The sequence below is a fragment of the Venturia canescens genome, chromosome 8 (genome assembly GCF_019457755.1).
Source record: "Venturia canescens isolate UGA chromosome 8, ASM1945775v1, whole genome shotgun sequence".
Taxonomy (NCBI): Eukaryota; Metazoa; Arthropoda; class Insecta; order Hymenoptera; family Ichneumonidae; genus Venturia; species Venturia canescens.
In genome coordinates, this window is record NC_057428.1 from 16,327,333 (window position 1) to 16,351,194 (window position 23,862).

Below are 23,862 nucleotides of genomic sequence, written 5' to 3' on the forward strand. Positions count from 1 at the left end.
TCAGAGCTTTAAGCGAGATGAAGCTTTCAAACGCTCTTTTCGAAGAGCATTTTGAGCCACTGAAATAGCAATGCTTCCTATATCTTCTTTCCACCAATGAGGTAAAAAAAAATATTTATATCAGTATCCGGAAACTTGCTAAAAAACAAATGCCCAGTTTCAGCTTTATCGTAAAAACCATTTAAATTTCGAATCCTTTATGGAGAAAGCTTCGCCATGCATCTTAAATCTAGAATATTAAACCCCTTGAAAAGCGATCACGTGGAAGCGTCTCGAAAAAGCTATTCGATTGCGAGACATTCACACCGAGGAGTAAAAAATATCAAGTACTCGAAATTTCACTTTGCACTGTTTCCCAACGTAGCATTTTTTCTCCATTCATTGGATAACATTTTTTTTCTCATCTTTGCGACTTATTTTATAGAGCTCTGAATAATCCACGAAATGAATATGATATTCCAGATCGGGCCTCAGCATCCGGAAGCTCAACACATTGCAGTGTCTCATCACGGTTTGCGTCTGATAAAGAGAAATTCTTCAGGAGATTTGATAATACTGGAGACTCTTCCTCTCGAGGAAATAGTCTCGGTAGGTTCGACTCGAGCTGGCGTATGCACTTTGCAGATTGCTTCGGGTGTGCGATTACCTTTACACACGACTCGAGCTCCGCAGCTCGCTGAAATGATTGGCAATTTCATTAGGATGGTAAGTTTATCACGAATTTATTCTCAGACACTTTTCTTCTTACTTTTTTTCTTGCAATCGGAATAATAGTGCAGGGAGTGACAGAAACGAATGGGCTAAGAAATACGACTTGTGAGAGAACCGATTTTTTCAAATTTGTGTTTTTTTTATGATGATAATATTGATCATTTCCATCAACCGGTCACAGTAACGACCGAACAAAAGTTGAAACAAATGGCTAGTTTTTACCCAAGCAACGACGCTGAAGTTTCCAACGTTGGAGTCCAACGAAATGAACGAAAAAAATGTTTGTAATTCACCAATTTTTTATTTCATGAACCGTTGGTGCAGCTTGAAAAACTACGAATCGCAAATTTGGCAGGGAACAAAATAGGAGAATTACTGGAATTATTGGAGAGTTTTTTTCGATCATTTCGTTGGACTCCAACGTTGGAAACTTCAGCGTCATACCCAAGCATAATTAATATTCTTTCGTATTTTATTTTTTGCTCATTCGCTGACGTCGAGTCTGTTTTCTTCGGATCGAATTTCAGGCTTGCAAACGTTCGTTTTCATCGAGCGCTATTCGCATTGTTTACTCATTTAATGCCATGCAGTTGTAATTATTGGGAATGCTTGATTTATAACCACCGATCTTTTTTATGATAAATCGTTTCGCGAAAAAAGACTTACAAAAAGGATGAATAACGCAATGAGATTACGTAAAGGAGATTGAAGAAATCGGTATGAAGAGGTTGCAAATTGTTTTTACATACTTGGTTATAAATAATTATACATAGGAGGTAGAAAATTTATTGCGACGAAGCAATCAACGATCAGCGTAACGTATGGATCGTTACAGGTGGAAATAAACGGCTTGGTAAAATGCGTGGTCGCGGTGAGGATAGGTGCGGCATATTTCTTGACCCAAGAATGCCGCGCGTGCGTCTCGCGTCACGAGAGAAAATCATCATCGAATCACGATTGTCTAATTTTCTCGCGATCGTTCCAAGACTTTACGAAGGATTGAGAGTCTTCGTACGCGTTGAAATCGATCCGAGGATTCATCTCTCAGTCTCGTTCGAACGGGAAAAATATTTTCTTTTCTTTTCTTTTAATGAAGAAGATTACGTTTGTTGGAACGCAGATTCGATGCTTTGTAATTGGTAACAGGCCTCGTTTCTCCGTCTCATTAATACTGGGGGAAATCATTTCTCTTTGTTGATGGGGAACGGTCTAATGAACGTGTTCGAAAGTAAAATTTCACGGTGGTTTGAATTAATCGCTTTTTATGCTCGCAATCGAGGTTTTGTGTATCCGGAAATTGAAAAGTCCTGCAGATTATTTTAATTACCGATCGATCGTATCAGTTTGATTTCCTGTTTTTCAACACATTTGATCGAAAAATATTTGAGGCTTTTCAACAGAATATTTAAAATTGAAGCTTTCGGAGGAAGGAATGTAGAGCCGAAAAATGTCAACTTCGACGACGAGAAAGTCGACACATTTCGTCGAAAATCGACGAAAACGACTGAGCTCGTCGAAGAAGAAAACGAATGAAAGAAAGGTGCAACAAAACATTGTAGTAATAATGCGTAAATCGAAAAATCGTACACTGTCAAAAAAAATCTCGTAATTCAGACGTTGCGGTATGTACAAACAAAAATAATTATACACGAATCATTTTGATGGACATAAACGCAACGCCTGAACGAACCGGCGAGTGTTTACGTCGCGTGTGTATATGAAAAAAGCGGGGAATAACTCCGGTTTCCGGTTGCACGAACGAGTCGTGCTCTCGATCGTTTATCGCTTCACTTACACGTGTTATTCAACCATGAATAATCCACAGCATATAACGGTTCCAAATATTTCGAGAAACAAAAAAATCAAATAAATAAAAGTCGACGAAGAAAATCCGATATATTTTTCTTCCATCGAAGTGTTACTCAAAAGCGTGCTACGAAACTCAATCGTCTCGTATCTTCATTGCGGATATTCAATTAAATTATCCAATTCAATTCTCCCCGAGACGTCTCCTCGTTGTTGCGTATAATTTATCGGTTCTTACGACACTCGACGCTTTCATGAGATACTAGAAAAAGAGGAGAGTAGCAACGAAAAAGCAAACAAGAAATGAGACACTCAGATCCAAAGACGAATGTCCGCCCCATCATTCGTGAGAATCTTTCAACCAAAAGCACTAATTTCCTGCCTCATTCGCTTCCAATTGGAGCCTCTGTACAGCACCGAGCGACACGGACAACAATTGAAAAAAAACTGAATCCGCAGATAACCTCGAACGAGCGAGTGTCGTTTTGGGTCGAAAAAATTAGAACGGGAGCTCGAAATTGCGTGGAAAAAATACTCGAACTCGGATTCCATTAAAAAGCTGTAATACATTCGACATTTTTTTCCGGGCTGGAAAGAGTTTTTTCCCGGCTGCAAATTATCCCTTCCATGCCCATTTTTCCGTTATTTTACTCCACTTCTTCACCGACTTAACTGAAAAAAGAAGTTTGTTGAGTCGACAAAGTTTTTCGTGCAGCCAACAAAGAATTTCCTGATCCATGACAAAATCTTTGATCGCCTGCGCACGATATTTTCGTCGCATTCGTCTGGACGCCTCAAACGAGCCGATCAACGGCATTGCTGTCTCGAGCCAACAAATTTTATTGAGTTGCCACAATTTTTCATGCGATAAAAAACTTCTTTTTGCCTGCTGACCTTCAAGCGGGTTAAAAAATGTGGAAAAAAACGTTGAAATTCGGATCGGAATAGAAAGTCGCAATTGTTGCGACATTTTCAATCTTTCTCCAAAGAACTGGTCTTGCAAATGATGTCCCTACCCACTTTTCCGTTACTTTCTTGCTCTTCACCTTCAGAGGCATACGTGGATCGGTGGCCGATGACTGAATTCTCAATCGCCGCAGCACTGCCTGAAAACGGGTGTGCCACCTGTGCTCACTGCAACAGGTACAACACCGTTCAGTATTTTACGTCCTTCGTATATATAGCAATGCACGTAAACTCGCGGAAGCATAATAAAAAAGAAGGAAGAGAGAAAAAAGAACGTGGTCAAGGAACGAGGAAACGAAGGAGGGGTGGGGAAAAAACATGGGCAAAACGGGCACCTATCTCGCCAACGGCCCGTGACCGATAGCGAGACCCAAACATATGGGTCAATTCCATTCAAGTCATACCCGATTAATGATCCTCAAAATTCTGGAAAAAATGATGCTTCTCCCGATTCTGGGATCGAATTTTTTCAGCAGTTTTTCACTCGCCCGAAGATTTTTTTTTCTCGACAGAAAAATCCGAGCGAAACGCTAGAAAACGTTGCTTTTTTGCAAATACATCTCTTCTCGGGCGGAACAATTCGGTGCGATTATTTCCGGCTGTCTTGCGTTACAGTTTCGTGTACGAAGTCGCGAAAACGGTCGAAACGCCTTGATACCGAAGTTCTTCATGTACAGCTCGCTGATCATGATTTCTATGAGAATGAAAAACCAAAAACTGTCGTCATTTTCGACGATTCATTTTTTGAGAAAACAGGTTAATACCACTCCTTTCTTTTTATTCTCTCTTCATTTTCTAATTCTACTCCGTTCTTTGGTTAAATAAACAAAATCATCCGCCATTTCGAATATACAAAGTTGAATCCACTATTTTTCCGTCCAACTAAAAGCACTTTGTACAACGAATAATACGTTCTGCTCATTAAACTTTGTACATATCCGAACGACATTCTAATTTAAGGTTGATGGGTGAATATTCGCTGTCGAAGATTACGCGATGGCATTTTTTGTGGGCAAAAATGAACGTGTACTGGATAGATTTAGCAAATTAATTATCCAATATCGACTTTTCTCTGACACTCATCACTGCAGCACATGAAAATCTATTGAATTTTTTCATTCGTTATATCCAAGATTTCCCAAAAAACAAATCGATCGTTGTACTTCGTGGATAGTCAAGAATACATACGTATTTTAGTTTTTGAACCTTACCGTTGAAAATCGGTTGAAATATTTAAAAATATCTGATTAAAGATCAACGCTGCATCCGTTATATGTTCGAATGTGAGTTCGACCTTTTGGTCGTATTTTCTCGTTCGATTTCTTCGCCACGTTTTTGTTTGTCAGTTTTTACAAACGACCATTTTTATCCCGCTAAATTTTTTATCGTTAATTTTTTCATTTTTCTCCACTGCAATACTACTTTGGACAGTAAACTCACTTCATGAGGTATAAAATTCGTAAACAAAACTGGCAGGGTGACATCGACAGCAGCGGCAGCTGTTGTAGTCAAAATGAACTCTTCAAACGTTTTATTAATAATAAAATTGTATAAAAATGTTGGTTCTCTACCGATGATATTTCTAAAATAATGAAATTATTATTTTGGAGTAGGTTTCGTCTTTTGAGATTTTCGAAAAATATAGTTGCTGCAGAGATCACCATTTACCTTGAGCCCCCGTCCGTTGGCGAACTTCATTTTTATGAACGTCTGCAATTCGATGCTGATCGATTTGGAATCGAGTGGCTCATACGTGCAGGTGTACACTAATATAAAAATGCAAACACGTGAGTGTGCGTGCGAGCGGCATCCCTTCGGACTCGTTTAACCGTTAACTCTCTCTCCGTTGAGCCGGGCAGACTGAGCGAGTAAAAGAGATTCCTCGACCTCCCGACCTCGATATATGTGTGAACGTACATTTGGTCACACACGAGTGAAAAAAAAGTTCCGATCAAAGGGGAATGCGAAGATTGGAAGAAAAAAAATCATGCTAATTCAACGGCCTCGATCGGATTCACTTTTTTTTATTTTGGTAAGAAAAAACGTTAATGCGACGAGGTGAAGACACCTACGAGAACTCACGATGATAAACACGTGGATCGGAAGAAAACCCAGCTGAGTCGGCTCTTCGGAGAAATCGCAAACGAGAGAACGGCGAGATTTTTTTGGCTGGTGAAATTATTACTGCGAAACGTTGACGTGCAATATCGAAATTTATCATTGGAAAATATGACTTTTTATGAACTGAATTTTCTCACGAATCCATCAATTATTATTTATACGAGAATAATTGAGTCTTCGATCGATGAATTTTTCGACAAAGTCGACGATGCATTATCGGTTAATAATATTTTATTATTTCAATGAATCAAGACGCTGAAATAAAATTTCAAGTCTCGTCCATCATCCTCATTAGCAAAAAGTGCGTACAAATGATGATTTTATTCTTACTCGTAACTCATTAATGATTTAATATACAATAATAACAATAATGACAGCCGTAATGAGGGAACGATTACTATGCAAGAATTGTTTACGATGCCGTGATAACGTTACTGAGAGAGGAGAAGAAAAAATAATGGAACGAATCAAAGCATGAAAGACATGAAAGAGATACCTTCGGAAGGAGGGAGAAAAAATAGTAAATAATCTACGATCGAAAAGAGGAAAAATAATACGAGGAGAATTAAAAAGCCTGGAAGAAGGGGTAAAAAAACGTGAGTAGAGAAGGCATTGCCCAGCACATATGAGCACTGACTGGAAAGCCAATTTACACCGGGCGTTACCTCGCTCCGAGCCCGGCTCTCTTACACGTCACGCCGTTATGAATCTCTCAACTAGTCTCACACATTATGCTCCCATGTGTACACAGACCCCGCCAACAATGGGAGGGATGTAATTTACATGATTTCACGTCTTTGCTCATTGGATGAGACGCCCTTTTGTATTTTTACACATTGATATATCCGTTATTATAGACGAGTTTGTATTTGATCGGGAGAAGCTTCGAGATCCTCTCATCGAGTCTGAGCACGGCTCATCACAAATATTTCATTCGATTAGAAATGAATTATTCGTTCGAATTAGACCCGAAAATCCATTGATTTTGGTATTTACCGTCATGAAAAAGGGCCTTAGGTCAATCATCACTTCTTAATGACTTTCATTTTCTCTTGATCTCCGTCGCCGGGAACGGTGGAGGTGGAAACTTCGCTCGGTGCGGATGGAAGAAAAACACTTTCGTGCGATTGACAAAATAAGTTTCTCATTTATATATAATTTGTCGAGTAACAATTTTTCAGAACAAAAATGATTGTCTTTATCATCGAAAAATTGAAGGGGTCAATAAATTTCTACTGAGATATAATAACAGTGCGCGAATTACGAATTTTATGGATAATTATCCAAGTTCAATGATCGCGTACGTCAGGCCTATAATTTTATTCCCGTTACAAGGAACGATACATTACGAAAATGAACGATTGTATTACAGCGAGTTGATGATGCTCGAAGAGCAAGAACGAAAATAAGTCGGCCGATCGTTACCGAAGAGCGATTTTTAGCAAGTCGTAAATGCCTGTACGCGCACAGACCTAATACAAAAAAATACAAATCTTCTTTCCGAGATGAGCGAGAGAAAAAGTAAAAGGAGAGAGCAAGAAAATCGGCGTGAATAACTTCCGGCCACACATGGGTTCACGTACCGCGATAAATAATTAAATTCATTAGCAGGGCCCACGTCGCGAGTCATTATGGCGCGGGTTACGGGCGTTTAATTGAGTAACGTTGCGCGATTCCTATAAAATCAGTATTCTATCATTACAGGATTCTATCGAGTTCCCTCTTGATCGATCTTCCAAGATTATTCTTCATGCATTTATCTTTTTACATCGCTACTCGTGCCCTCCACTTTGTCCGCACTATCGCGTCGTTAAAATCTCATGACAGAGTTGAGCTTTGTTTTTTATTGGCAAAAATATTTTTTAGTATAATTATTTTTATCATTGAATTCCCTCACTGACGCGTGACAAAACTGAAATTTGTCCTGTCAATATTTTACTATTCCTCACTGATAATTCTCATCTAATTCATAATACAAATTTCCCCGTCGAAGCGCACTCCGCACCTCTCGAAACGATAATTTAATTATCTCGTGGCTAATGAACGTTGCCTTCTTGCTTCACTTCCCTTCGCACTTGAGCTTGCAAACACGATCTCAGGGATAACACTGCTCTCGCAATATCTTCGCGATCTCGTGATTAGACCACAACTCGAATGCTCGATAACAAATAAAAAAGGACTTTTCTCTCTCTCTCTCTCTCTCTCTCTTGGCGATTTTGTGGCAACGATCGAGCCAGCCGTACGAGATTGCAATAATAAGTGAACTCATGCTCACGATATTTATCGATATGAACATTATTCTTCATACCGTATACACGCTTATTTATTTATTTATTCATGTGCACACAAATCTTAGGCTCAGAGTGCAAACAACTTTGCTTAGAAATGCAATCTCGCTGCTTGCTCCTCGAGAGCACGCACTCCCGATACATACCGGTGATTTCTTCGCGCAATACACGTTCAACTTCCACTTCGGTATTTCACTGATACTCCTCGAGAAAGAATGTGGGAGAAAATGAAAAAAAATGTAGTTCCAATTATCCGAGGGGGGGCTGCAGCACTGGTCTCGTAACAATTAAGATTATTTCCGGCACTGATTTATAAAGGAATCGAAAAAAACCTAAGCGTTATCGTTCTTTTTGTTTCTTGGAATAATGTGACGATATCGAGAGTCGCGGCAGCGACTCTGAGACAAGTAAATTATGACGAGTCGCTTCCAGAGCGTTTCCAGCTGTTTTCGCGATAACTTTCGAAATTCACGTTTGATGTTTATTTGTTTTTATTCAGCGATTCAATCCAATTGAATCGAAAAAAATGCGAAAGCCTGATTTTCGTGCTCGATGGCACATGTTCGATAGAAAAATATTTTGAGAAGCAAAATGATGGCGGGTAAGTTGATATTTGTATACGTCGTAGCAAATAAATGTACCTCGGTGTTCCATTTTGCCCCAGAATGTTGAGTAGAAATGCGCCTCGAGTGGATAAGGTGTGACCACGTAGCAAGGCCGTTGAGGTCAAGCGTGGACGATAGTCGAGAAACTGATAGATAGGTACATACGCCATTTATCTATCGCGATATAAATATTGCTGTAGATGAGAATTGCAGGTTGCGTTGCGGAAATCCGATGAGATAGACGTCATGCTCGATCGCACCACGTTTCAACATTTATTTCTATTGATAAACGGGCCGCGCATAGGCTCTCAGATAATTCCATAGAACAGAGCGTGGTTTATGACGAGCACAAAACTCGTGCACCGAACCTCATTCTCCCATCATTTAACGCGTTAATTTTAGCTAATTCAATTGTCATTCGACTCAGTCAATTCAAATATTTGATTCTGCTCTAAATCGGGGAAAAAAATGACAACGAGAATTTCGTAATTCTGTAATTCCGGAAGAGCCGCCATTTTGGCAAAATAGCTACAAAGAAAATGGCTTTTCACCGACGTCTGTGTTCCGAGTGATTTTACGGTTATAAATGTTCATATCAATATGTTGAAGATAATGAAATTTCCTACCGAAAAGGTTTCATACATTTTTTTCCTAGGATCAATATTTTGTGCTCGCAATGCTTGATTTTCTCATTCGAATTTTATCGCGAACGGCTGTTCACTCTTACCGTTTATGTATTAATATATTTTTTTGCTTCTACATTGAGGCTCCGCAGTTATCCCTCATTTCTGAACAATTACTATCAGAGTCGTTATCGTTGTCATATTCGACAGTAGCGTCGTCGTCTTTTCCATCATTAATCCCAGAAAAAAATGTATAAAAACTTTTCTCTAGGAAATTTGACCATCTTCAATTTTCATTTACAATTTTTAACCGTAAAATCACTCGGAACACAGATGTTGATGGAAAACCATTTTTTTGTAGTTATTTTGCCAAAAGAGGCATAAAATGGACGGATTCCAGCTGTAGTTTTTTCCCGGTTTGAGTCAAAATTGACCCCGCTCCAACGCCCTGACGCCTGGCCTGTTATTCCGTCCGCATTTTTTTTCCTATAATTCAAGAACGAGCCTACGCCGTTTCGGAATTAAGCTATCGCATGCATTTTAAAAGATGTTATGGCCGATAATTTATCTTGGGAATAAAAAGTGAAACGATGCTCGAGACACCCACTGCGCGTCAAGCCCTGCATAATAAATGAAATTCGAAGTTTTAAACAAGACTCTCAAAAGATCGCATAAAAGTACGATATCCAACACCCCGATTGTAGATCTGGGAGGTCGCCTGCGTCAAATAATTTATCAACTTCTGCGAATACTCGATAAGGATAAAGGCCCAGAATAATCTTCGAATAAATCGTTCGTATTGCTCGCTGCGATATTTCAAAAATCGGAGCGAAACACTTGGCGAAACGACGGCTTTCGCATTCAAGATCATAAATAAAAAAACGTTCGAAATTTCTACTGGAAATTTTGAAAATGATATTAAAAATGAATAAGTAAATAAATAATAGCCCCGGGAAGAAGAATTTCGCGACTGGCCCGTTTCGATCCCTTTCTTTCTCTCGCGAGCTCTCGATGCTTTTGCCCCATACGCGAAACGTTCTTCCGTTCAATAAACCTTCATGATACCTCGCGACCTCGTCCCACCTTTCTCACTCTTTTGTTTAATTCCACTATTTTCCATTTCTTTCACATTCCTATATACATAAATGTAAATACAGATATAGCATTGAAAGGCTCGTCCGAACGGATCTTCCGAAGGCCGGAAATCTCTTTGAATCGTTGAGTCAAGAGTTTATATGCGCACTTCTACGATACGGGATTGCTTCGTTTACGAGCTCTCGGACACACACCCATGTCCCAAATTCTTTCCAGACATTCTTTTTCCATTCACAACTCTCTTTTCTCTATTGATATTCGTGTCGAAGTTGTTCGGACCGATTCGAAAATCCAATCACCGAAAGTACTCGCAAACGTCAAATTCATTCGTTACGAACACGAAGAAGCATTTTTGAGGCCCAGATTCTAATGGTTTGAAAGTTTTAGTAACTATTTTTCCGCGGAGGCCTGTTCTGTTTGAAGAGTCATAAAAGAACAGGCAAGAGCCAGATGTTTGAATTGGTATTTAACACACAAATCTCACAATCTGCTTGATTAATTAAAGATGAAAAATTGCCAATTTATTTTTCATCCCGAATCAGAAGAAATCTCCTTACCGGAAGCTTCCGTCGAGGGAATCGTCGAATGAGCATGAATTCACTCATAATTTCTTTTGTGTAATTGGAAATTTGAGGACGTTGAAAAGAAGCCAAAGAAAATGTCAGCGAAGCCTTTTGTCACGAGAATATAGGGTTTGACCTCTGAGCCTTGACAAACGAGACGGTGGTCACAATCCACGACGAAGAAGCATGCGCGACCGTTTGCACCTGTTCAACGGAACCGGAAGTGGGTGATTAAAGGCAGAGGGGCCCGAAAACGAATTCACTCACCACGAAAGAAACGTTTAATTTTTCAGAGAACAAAACTCGCCTCGTCTATGAAAACGAGTCCAACAAAAATTTCATCAGATCGAATAAAATCTTCGAAATCTTCGTAAAAAAGGAAAAAAATAATCCAGAGGAGATTCCTTCGTAAAAAGTCGCTCGCCAATCCCACGTTTCACTTGCCTTCGCGAACGGCGGACACTGGGAAAAAATGTTATGATACCTTTATGGAAAATGGCATTCCGTACAATCCTCGACAGAGTCTCCCTTTCGAGTTCAAGGACGATTCACTTATTTATATGCAGAAAAACAGCTCTGAAAAAAAATCATCCGAGAATGTATAACTATATATTCGTCCACAGCATGCGACCAAGTTAGACTGTGGCACATTTTATACACCAAAGAATCTCTCATTTTCCCACGTATCTCTTGACGACACATATATACTCGACCTCTCGACTTCTCTTTGAGGTCTATTACACTCCTTTCTCGTCCTCGACTCTTCTCCTTCTTTCTTCCTCTTTGGTCCACTCTCCCCTCGCCCCTTTCTCTCGAGACGACTCTCTCGTCTCCCGGGTACGTCTCCGCTACGTATCCACACACATAAATACACGTACACACTGCTTTTTATTCCTCTTTACTGCGCTTTTTCTTCTCTATCTTTTTATCTGACATGACGAACGCACACCTAAACCTTTTATTCGTTCGTGTACGTACGACACCAATAAAATTATTGCCTCTGTCCCCTTACCCTCTGACTATTTAGAAATTATACTGCGCAACTGTACTCTCTGTGTCTCCGCGTGTGCCAAATGCTGCTGCAAAGCGCCGCGGGACAATTGTTACGTGTGCATGTATATGGGACGTTCCGGACGAGGAATCGACTCAATCGATTCATTTTGGACATACTTTTCCCATCGATGGGGCCACTTTTTTTAATTGATTCTTCATTTGGCGAATTTGGGATTGACGAATTACGAGAAACTCGATGATTCCCATGGATTGAGGATTCTCATGTGCCATAACTCGCAAACAACTTTCATTTTTTCGCATTCTTTAATCGACTAAAAGATGAAATCCGTTTTCAATGTCACTCTAATGAATTCTCGACATTCGTTCGTTCGTGTTCGAACGGCCTCTGTACACATTTTATGCTCAATGGAAACTCATCTCGACGTCGTCGATGATCTTTTCCATAATGGAATTTCGAACCAACCGTTGAACATATCTTCTTCCACGGAAGTTGAATATTAACGTTAACGCGAAGAAAAAAAACTCGCGTGAAATCTCTCACTTTCCATACTGACCACTGAAACCTGGCTGGTATGATAATTTGTTCTCTGCGCAGTCGCGAAATGTATTGTTGTTTAGTTTATTGGAGAACTTTGAATAACAGAATAATTTCTGATCGCTCACGAGGTGGCAGCTTTTCAATCAAAACGCTAAAGTGTTTGGGATTAATCTTTCGCGAAATTTGAGATGATCGTTCAAACTTCGTCGTCATAATTTTGCTTTGCTTCTGTCGACAGGCTAACAAAATTGTGAATCTTCAAATATTTCGTTCAATGAGCATAAACTAAAACTTTTGTCAGTTATTGGAAATTGTGGATTAAATTATCAACAATTTAAATGGAATCATTGAAAGTTGGAAAGTTGAGAATCTTGGCTGTAGGGATGTAACTAATGAAAAAATCAGATTCGTACGAAAAATATCATCGCGTAATCTTCGATAGCGAGTATTCATCCATCTACCTTAATCGAAAGGAAATCTGATTTTTTTCATGAAAATGAAGGATTTTTAGCGATTTACGGTTTGATTGATTTATTGGAAAGAGTTTGTTTGCTCCTCTTGTCATCACTTGGAATTCTCAAAAGATTCGTAAACTCATCATTCAAAAATGAGGACGGAAGAGTCTGGATTGAATTGAAAAGCGAATATTGCACTTTTTCGCACTCTCTCCTTTCGAAAACCCCGTTGAGATCCATTAAAGGGAAATCGGTGAGTGAAAAAACGTTCAATTAGATTCGTTTCCGGCTACGTGAAGCTTTTTACCGCGGATACGCGGGCATACAAAACCCTCCTCGCCCATTTCCGGCTGAACGATTTCTATTTCACCGCGGTTTCGTGCGACGATCCGATGCAACATACAAGAGGTTCTAATGCATTGTATCCCTGTGATACACGCTGATGAGAAATCGGTCGAGTGCGATGTGTATGTAGACCGTTTCGTTGGATCTGCGCTTGTCTGTAAAAACAAGAATTTTCAATGGCTACATCGAAAATGAAAAAAAACCCCTGTGTCAATGTCAAAATGTAGAATTTCATCTCTAATGTTGACGAATTATGTTTTAGAAGTGACGAGTTACCGTTCAACCGCGTTAACGAACAAAACGAAGTTCATTGCCCAAAAGAAAATTTGCGAGATTTTTTTCGTCGCTTCCCAGAGTTTTTCTGCATTCAAATCTTGAAGAAATTCTTGCAAAGTTACGACAGAGATAAAAAAAAACCAATCAGAATTGTGGCGGAAAAGAAATGAGGACGCAGAAGAGAAATAAAAAAGAAGAAAATCGCGCACGATTAAAAACGATGGAAAAGCGTAGACTGATCGGAAGTATGAGAAAAAAATCGTCCGCAGTAGCGGAGGATGGGACGTAAAAAATAGTGGTCTGAGCAGAGAAAAAGATGCTGTCTCGTTGCTTCCGTTGAAAGAAACGCGCGGAGAGCACACACGCGAGATCTTCTTATTGTTAGGATATGCTCGATGTGGCCGGGCAGCAGTCTTCGTTACCTGCATAAGACTGTACGCGAAGGAGCGATGTAAGCACGGTGGGGAAGGGATACGACCCAGATAAAAGTCTTTCGAAGGCCCTGTGTAACGTACAGAAAGAACGGACTGTATAACCGTGCTCGAAGCGGACATCGGGGGAGAGCTCTCTTCGTATATACGAGAGCCCCCCTGACTCTATTATATCGGAAGCTTCCAGGTGCTAGTTTATCGGCTGCCTTCCTCGCGTACCGACCTCCGTTCTCGCCTGCCTTAATTTGCTCTGAAACTCGAAACCAAAAGCCTAAACAGAATAATAGTGCTCGATGTTTACCAAGTTTTTTCAAATCCTCTTTCAAATCGACGATTCATTTCAGTGAATGTGTGTGGGTGTTTCGTCTCACTTTAAACATTTATTTCGCCTTGAAAATCTGCTCCGTGTCGCATAGGAATAATCGCTTTTCGGCCTGCAAAAAGGCACTCCTTTTAATGAACGAATATTCGTAGATTTTGTGAGCTCCGCGATCGCGATCTTTTTCGAAAGATAATTTTGAGTCATTGCAAGGGACTTGTTGAGGGTGGATTTGAAACACGATTGAAGTGCATCGTAGGAAGTTTGAGTTGATGCGAGGATTTCCTGTATAGATATATATCAAAAGATTTTCATTTAATTGTTAGTACGAAGTTAGATGTCCGCGGAGGTTGTTATCCATGATTTCGTAATATTGAAAATAGCTTGGAACAACACAATATCCCATGGCCCAACGATTTTAGTTCAAAGTCTCGATTGAACGAGATAAATAATGAGCGAATCCCTATTTTTCAAGGCCGATGAAACGTCAATACGATGTAATTTTGTGCAGGTCTTATTATTATTTGATTCGACTCTAATTATGATTGACAAAGGAGCTTTTATTCGGTGGAACAGTGCGGATGTTTGAGGGACGTTTTTTTGGAAAAGACCATGAAATTTTTTTCATATTTATCAGTCGGTTAGACGCCATTCGATGAAAGTTGGAGGAAAAAAAGAACAAGCGAGTGAAGAATCGACGTGAAGTCTCGTCGAGATTTTACAATACTTGTCTTACACGCGTTGACGGATAATGATCTCTTTCGATCGGTGAACGATCGTGGCGCAAGAAATCCACCATAGAATGCACACCGCGTTTATACCAGTACACACAGTTTCCCCTGTATGAATTCTTCGGCACTCGCGTGACACACATATGAAGAGTGAAAAGTTGAAAAATAAATGAATCTTTTGCACGTGAACAAAATAAGAGAGCGTTACGATACTTGTGTACGAACAGTTGCAAAAAGTGCTCTCCAGCATCTGAAAAATATATATAAAAATAAGTTCTGAAAATCTTTTCCCCAGTCTTTGTCGCAGCAGTACTTTCATTGAGGTAGATCGTGCCCGAAGGATCGTATTTTATGGGTGTCTAAATTCAATCGATTTTTATTCCCTAATTAAAGATATGTAATCACTTTAAATTAATGTCAGAGTTATTAATTCGAAATTGTAAATAAATTTGTTCAACTTTTTTTTGGTCAATGAAATTACGAGCCATTAAATTAATCGGGGATCCATCGCTGACTGAACCCAAAATTTCATTCATCCCTGGCTGAAATACTAGAGTTTTTATGTAAAAAATAGCTTTAGAGAGCGCAAAGGAAAAAACCAATTTCGTTCAATATTTAACGAAATATATCTTTATTACTAGTAAGACAATCGTCTCGAATTTTTTCCCAGAGCTTCGTTGTATACTTCATTGTTGTTGTGTACGTTTTTCATAAACTTCGTAATAAGCATTTTTCTTCATACTTAAAAACGTTTATCTTAATAAACGACGAGACGAACTCTTTAAAATTTCAGTCAGTCGACGACCCATTGAAACTCCGTGTAAATTTCGAGACTTTCTTAAGAAAATCGTTTCCTCCATGAGCTACATTAACGAACTGAAAATTTCTCAAATCTACCCCTTTTATGGGTCTCTTTTATTTAGAGCAATTAGGAATAACGTCCGAAGGACTTGATCCGGTATAATTGCAGTAGCGAAAACTTTCAAGGACTTTCAAGAAAATGAAATAAAAATGATTTTCCTCTGATCGGGAATCATCAAGTAAAGAAATGATGCATTAATTAACCGCACGTGAGAACTTTCTCGTTCATAATATTGCGACAATTTCATTGATAACTGGAACATTGCATTTGGATCGAAAAATGAGAGAAAAAGTAGCCGAAAAAAATGTAACGCGAGGCAATTGCGAATAAAAAATGTGATTCAAGTTCTCGCGCACGTAGATCGTGGCAGTGAAACTGTTCGTGATCCTTTTAATGTTTCATTATGCCGCGCCTCGTTAGCAATTAGACTACCGAGTGAGAGGAGCACAAAGAGAGAAGCGACTCGTACGAGCAGGTCGTCGTAATTTACGCGAGGATGAAAACTTTTCTTTCGCGAAAAGAACGAAAGGGCTAAAAGCGCAAGCGATCTCCTATTTTCTCCGTATAACACGCTATTTTCTACAAACTATTCGTACACGATAATAACAATATGGAAAAGTGTACTCCACCACAATCATTATTAAGAGGCGTGTGACACGAGCTCCCGAGATTTTCAAGAAAGTTTATATGCCTTTCTCGTTCACGTGGTCGGGGGCGGAAAAGATTCGCAACGTACATGCATTATACCACTAAAATATATAGAATTTTGCTATACGCTTCGCGAGAACTCTTGTCCCAACTGAAACGTTCGCTACAGTTTCCTCCAAAGAGAGTTTGTTAGACGCTGCGGATCATTATAATTAAAGACGAGCTCATTGTTCACTCCGGAGTGGGGATATCCCACGAGTCGCGCAGAAAAAAACCGACCGAACTGCGAGCTAATTGGAGAGCGCGAGGCAAAATGGACCGGTGGAAAAAAGCGCAGATTTCAAAGTCCCATCGCATGGGGCGAGTCAGGGTCTTTGGCGTCTTCTAAGAACGGCGTTCGAGATGCTTCAAATATCTGTGGATCGATCATCGTGGAACGCTCCGTGCCCTGGGCGAGGCGTTTTTTTCGTTTTCTTTAGTAATAACGTTAAACGGGTCAATCTCTTTAAATGGTTTTCATACTTTTCTGCAGTACGAAAATAGACGCAACTCCATTTTTAGCTCGGTTATCGCGCGCTTCAACTCCATTCCACTCATTTTCGTGCCGAATCGCAGCCTTAAAACTGCCTAGTGCATTTTCGCTTTGAGCTCTTTCGTTCAATTAACTTCCACAAATTTTTTAACCTTCCTTTTTTACGGACTCTTCCCGCTAGCCCAATGAGATGTGGGAATAAATGATCAGCGTTATTTACGTCCTAACAAAATCCTTTGCAATCACTGTCTCGATACCTTCAGCTCAATCTTTCGCGACCTGATATCACAGTTGGGCTTTCGCCTTCGTAGGTTTCGCAGTTTCCGACGAAAGGCATCAGAACCCTCTTTCCGTTGACATTTAAAACGCTCTTGATCGAAGAGCGAAGTTGAAACGCTGAGCTTCGTCTACTGGGCTTGTAAAACGAAATTTTCTCATTAAAATAACGAATTTCGTTGGAAAAAGAAGAGCCAAAAATACAAATCTGCCCATTTTAGCACGGTTTAATTTTCATTAGATTTTTTTCGGGGCACGATTAAGTTGCTTCGTTTTTTTTCGTCCCGGGGAGCGTGCATACGTTGATTCTTCCTTGTTGAAGATTCTCACGCTCGTGCGGAGGAAAAAAATAGCTAGGACGTGAGCCGCGCTAAGAGAATCGAGTCGGCGAGGGAGGGAGGCAGAGAAAGAGGGACAGACGGAGAAAGACAGAAAAAATAAGAGTCTCGAAGAAAGCTTGGGGTAGGGAGGAAGAGGAAGTCGAGGAAGTAGTTTTGGTTCATCCCGTAGTACACAAGCCAAAAGCCTCATTATGTTTCATTTCTCCCAGGCAAAGGTGGAAGGGGGGAGGAGCACGAAATAAGACGAGTCTCTCGATACGTAATGTGAAATTTTATTGTTACGAATGCAGACAATTTTCCCCCCTTGACGCTTCATTTTCTCGTAGATTTCTCTCATAGCTTCGAATTTTCACTGCAGTTATTTCCTCTCTCATTAAAATCGTTGATAAATGTAATTAATTTATCGACTAATTGCTCATTTCGTCGTAACACAGACTTCTTAAATACCATCTTCATTATTTGTATACAAGCACAGAAAATTTATGGCTCCAATATCCCACGATTTAAAACGATTCAGCAAATCGTTCTCCTCTCATCAAAAGAGGAAGGCCATTTTGAGAAAGGAGGAAGAAAAAATGAGCGATACGCCATCGCGTTCGATAACGAGCTCTAAATAGTTATTTTTATTTATTTCTTTTTTTCATTTCAAATACGAGCAATGAATCTCAACATATCGACTCGAAATGACTAATCGCGAGCTCAGGTTTTTTTGTTGTACGGGTTCATTAGTGCGCGCGGGACACTTTTTTTTTATTTTCTGACGTAGCACAGATTCCCGACCGCTTATTCCCGTTTCAGATATTTATTAAGCTCAATTCAAACATAAATACACGTATGTTTACTCCTTTTTATGTATGAATGTGTGCTATATACACATGTGCCCAACACGTAGGAAAAGTATCCAGTCATTCGGGACGAATTAATATCAATCTTTGCTTTCTAACGATATGTCCGCTAAACGCAGAGCGTTCGTGTGTGCTGCGTATATGCGTGTTATACATAGATTACCCATCGCCTCGATTTTCACCTCTTCGGTAGCCGCGCAAACGCAAATTTCTCGAGCGACAGAGGAGGAGAGAATGCTGCGTGCATGGTCTCGTACATTAACGCAGGGCTGAATTGCCACGGAGAACTTATAAATTAAAGTGCATCAACGAGAATTCTGTCCTCGTTCAAATACATTTGCGATTAAACGAAATCAAATTTATTATCGGAGCAGAATATTTTCAAGGCGAAAAAATATTCCATATGTTTCGTTGAATTCCACAGGTTTCGATCGGGTTAGCGCTTTTTTATTTGAATCTTTGAAACTCGATATCATCGATGGTGATTCCATTCGTAATCGGATTTTAATAGTATGAAAAAAATAAAAAATTTCGAGAATGGACTGCGAAACTGTGCAACAATGAGCCGTGAAAAAGTTTGCTAACGCAAAGTGTTGACTCTATTAACGGGTTCGGTTGATCAAACAATAAATAAGGTTGAGACATGATGATGGAACGCGAAGTTTCGGACACCGAGGGCGTGTTTTCGCGGCGGTTGTCGAGCAACTGGGCAGAACTGCCGAACACTCTGCGTCGGCGGCAAAAACATCGTCCGGAAATATTGAGCCAGTTTACCGATTTCTCGGAATCGTCGGAGTGCGAATTCCGTCGTCACGAAACCCCGACGAGGCAGCGAGTTTCGTCCCCGTTCGGCCAACCCTATCGTCACGTTCTCAAGAGGTCGGAGCTCGTACGAAAATTCGAGAAGCACGACGACCGCACCGATTTTTGGGACCGTAGCAGATTCGATAGGAAAATTGCGGTCGGCTGCATCAACGACGATTACAGAAAGAATTACGAGTACAACAATAACAATAACAATAACAACAATCACAAGAACAAGAATAATGTTAAAATCGAGAAATCAAGATTGATGGAAAGATTACGAGGCCGCTCGTCTCGTGACGCCGCCGACACCGATCGACCGATCGAGCCTCGTTACGATCGGGAATATCCGAGCTTTTCGGACGACGAGAGAAAGACCAACTCGCCGGACAGTCTTTTAGTCAAGTCTTCGGAATCGGAATCGAGCAGCGACGAGTACGGCCATACCGACGACTCGGGGGCTTTCCTCGAAAGAGCTACGAACAACGATCGAATACCTCGGACGAAGTACGAAATGTTCAACGGGACGAGGATCAACGATCAAAATCGTGTTTTGCAAAAGAGTCGGTTTGCCAAATTTTTCTCGTCTCCGAAAGCAGACGACGCGCCGACGAAGCGATCTCGGGAGGATGAAGAAAACCGACGATTCTCGAGGGATGGAAAATTCGATGTGAACAAAAACGTGCGAAAGATCGTCAACGATCTGGCAAATACGAGAAAACCTAACGACCGCTCGGAAGACGATCATCCGTTGAAGGAGAAATTCATCGAGTCCGGGCCGCCGAGATACGAGTACGAGAATATACCGAGGATCGATTTCTCCAAAATCGATCATCGACCCTTCCAAAACTCTTGCAACTCTTCGGCCAAAGGTCCTCTGGAGCAGCCGAGCATCGAACAATTGCGCATGGCAGCCGGCTGTCAACTTCGGAACACGAGAAATGCGACGTGTGATCCCCTGAAAAATGCTTGCGAATCGAAGAATCGAGAGGAATCGGGGAAAAAAATCGGCACCTGCTCCTCCCCGATTTCCGCCATGTCCTTTTCCTCGTCGTCCTCACCCTCCTCGTTCTCGTCTGCGACGGAAAATCGGCCCAATCGGCAACCTTCGATCGAGCAACTCAGACTCGAAGGCCTCATACAGGATTTTTATAACAACGATCAAATCAACGCCGCGGCCCGTTCGAACGACGAACGGAAAACCTCAAAAATGGAAACAATCACCGAAGAAAAACAGGATGGAAATAAATTGAGCGTACGTGAGATTCTCAAGAGATTCGAGGAGCTCAGAACGCAGAATGAGATGCAGAACGACGAGAGACAAAACGACAAGACTCTGAATACCATTCAGGAAACGCTCAAGAAACTCGACGAGAAGGTCAAGAGTTATCAGGTCGAGATTTTCATAAAATAATTATAAGAATATCCCGTAACATGTCGTGTATTGTTTCAATCTCATTAACTCATTCGTCAACACTTGGAACAATACAATTCAATCACATCATTGAGTTATTGTTAAAAACATTGATTAGAATCAACGACATTGAAGTATTTCGCGTCTACCAGACGCCCGAAGAAATCATTTCTTTACGCAAACTCTCTCATTGTTGATGTTCCAACGCGATCTTTTCCTATGTGCTATTATTTTCGGGTGTTAGAAAAGCAACATTTCCGCGCGATACTCAAAACACGCGCATTTCCAATCCGGTCAGTCTCGGCTGTTGGAAAAATATTTCAAAGAGTACGATGCAGTTAACGAGTGACGTGTCTCTCCAACGCGAATTATTCAGTTCCCTAAAACGAGTCGCGCAACGATGTCTTAATCAGTGTTTTTTCTGAGATTCACATTAAAAGTGCTACGAGCAACAATTAATTTCCAGAGTCTTCCTCCCCAGTTAAAACTCATTCAAACTCGAATGGCCATTTTATTAGAGAGTGTAAAACTCGCACTTCCGTTACTCACAGTCATCCTTGCCAGGCACCGAATGACTAATCCTCATACTTTATAGGACTTACGGTATTCGTAACAGCACATGTTGACTCGCTGCGTCGATTTTTTTATGATTTTTTAAATGATATCGAGCTCAGTTGAAAAAACAACGGGCAAAAGTAGTTTTCGCATTTTCATCAACGGATGCACCGCGTTATTCGTACGAGTTTTCTGAAAATAAAATAAATCCCTTTCAAATATTTTCATACCACTCCGCAACGAGATTCGAGCGAGTACGATAGCAAATAAAGTGCCGAGTAAACCGCGCGCAAAAGAATTCAAGCCGTCGCGTACAAAAAAGAAAACCTGACCGTAACGTCATCGAAAATTATGATTTCATGAACGTTGAAGCTAATGCGGCATCCGAGAGAATTCTCATTATCGGATTCAGTCAATTGAAGATGTGGGGCTCTCCCTCCCTCTCTCAACTAAAATTCAAGAAAAACTTGACCCAAGAATTCCAGGATAATCTCTCCGCCGCGGTTTCACCAATTCGTGTGTAAATATCCGTGTGTACATTCGCGAACGCATAGATGAGGAAACGCAGAAGCGTTTATTATTTATTTAATACGGGCCTGCTAGAAGCTCCAGAGAGTTTCGTACGCCGACGAGTTCCAGATAAGGTATTTTATAATATACGCAGACGTTTCAGGAGGCTGGACGCACGAGTCGACGTACAGAGACGTTCACAAGTTCCGTACACTCGAATTAATTCGTTTGGCCAATGCGTCTCGTATCGCCTTGAAAAGTGCTTTAATAAAATGAAAAATAAAACGAGCCAGTGCGTGCTTCCCGTGAGATACGAGCTCGAAAGATTCTTCGTATTTTAATACAGTTCGCACCACTTGCCGAAGATGAATTCTGCTGCAAATGTGTAACGTTATCGTTAGTCCCACGGTCTCTAACTGTATATTAACGACTAGAACATACAATGTACATACATATACTCGTCTGTCCATTTACGTACATATATTTTTATGTTTTCTATGTACAACACACGCAGAAGGGAGTTTCATATCTGCCTTGGTTTCTTAGCTCGATGCATTAACGATTATCTAGGTCAGGGTCGACGTCTGTGCATCCCGCTCGCTCAGGTGGTGCTTTAAGTAGATATAGAAAACAGATATGCACACAAAATAACCACCGGAGCTCGCCGGCTCTGTACTACTAGTCTTATGATTCTCTTGGAAGCCTTGAGAATCTTGTACGAAGTACACAAATATCAAGGATTCTTTAAGGAGTTTCGGTACAGAAGTCAAAATATTAAGAAATTGATCAAATTTGGTGATAATGTTCTTCAACATCAAGTGCGAAAACTCAAATTTTTTCAAAATTTTCTTCTACTTAGTTATCGAGTAATTACGCATTAAAGCAGATTTCTCATGCCCGGAATGTATACCTATATATATGGAAACGCTATGCTTATACACGTAAACTTTAGTGATCAATTACTCGATAACTGTGTAGAAGAAAAATCATAAAAAATTTGTGTCGTCAAATTTGGCACTAAAGAATATGTTCGCCAAATTTTATAAAATTCTGAACTTTTTGAATTTTAAAATTTTTTTAGCATGGATTAGCATGGCAACATTGTATCGCCTGTACCGAAACTCCTTAAAGCGTCGGATGTCTTGATGAAAAAAAACGACTGACCGAATTTTCTTCGATTTGCTTTTCAATTTTGACCCTCCCGATGGTGGAGATTGAGTAAATATATTTTTGAAGAACCGTTAGAATGTGGTAATTGACGGTGAATGAGAAAACAGCGAAATGAATGTTTTATCTCTGTCAATGTTTTGTTTTGTTTTGTTTTTTTTTTTTCTCGAGCGGACATCGATCCGTGATAGAGTCCGCGGATAGAAGTAAAATCGACTGGACCGAACGATTTTCTTATCGTTGTGCTTTTGTTGGTATTGCAGATCGATCAGAAACCGATTCACAAATCGAATCACCACGAAAATCACGTCACGCAGATAACCAGGTCGATACAATCGCACGCGAACCACTCGGTCGGTGGCCATCAACACGGATTGCACAATCAAAGCTCGCACAACCAACCGAATCACGTGACCGGCAATGTCGGGAATCATGAGATGCACTCTGGTGGAAATCGACACTCGGGACAACACGGAATCAACGCGGTTGGTCAAACGAGTTCGGCGGCTCATCAGCAGAAAAACCAACGCAACTTGAGCCCCAGTCAACACCATGGGAATAATCAAATACAACAGGAATGGCGACAACCCGAAGAAAGCATCAAATCACCCGACGAAAGCTTCTACGAAAGTGGACCGGTCGTCAATGACGGAAAACACTCGTTGCTGCAGTACGCCATGCTCAATTTCCGACAGTCAACCGAGAAGTAAGACTTCATTTTTATTCCCTGCTCTTGATCCTCGACTCTGAAATTTTGGAAAATTATCTGCTCCAGGAAAATCGACTAACTTGAAAAACCGAAAAAAATCTTCCATCTAACTATTCTGATGAACAAAATTTGGTAGATTCGACGTTCCCTCTGTCAAAGGACAAATTTATCAGTTTATTCAACTGAATCGTGAAGTTTTCTTGTGAATTAATTAACCGGAACACCGAAGCCAATCAGCCTTGGCCGATTAATTGCTTTTATTTATTTACTCACACATTATTTTCAGATGCTTTAATAAATGTTTGTTCAAAT

The 23,862-nt window shown here is 40.4% G+C and overlaps 1 protein-coding gene across 4 annotated transcripts in view; it reads left to right on the forward strand.

The window, feature by feature from the left end:
• Myo10A (Myosin 10A) overlaps positions 1-23,862 on the forward strand; it is a 78,056-nt gene that overhangs the window by 45,787 nt on the left and 8,407 nt on the right. For all 4 annotated transcript variants that reach the window (XM_043425997.1, XM_043425996.1, XM_043425998.1 and 1 more), the window contains 2 exons: positions 463-705; positions 23,105-23,547. In XM_043425997.1, coding sequence (XP_043281932.1) covers positions 463-705; positions 23,105-23,547 — 686 coding nt within the window. The remainder of the gene's footprint in view (positions 1-462; positions 706-23,104; positions 23,548-23,862) is intronic.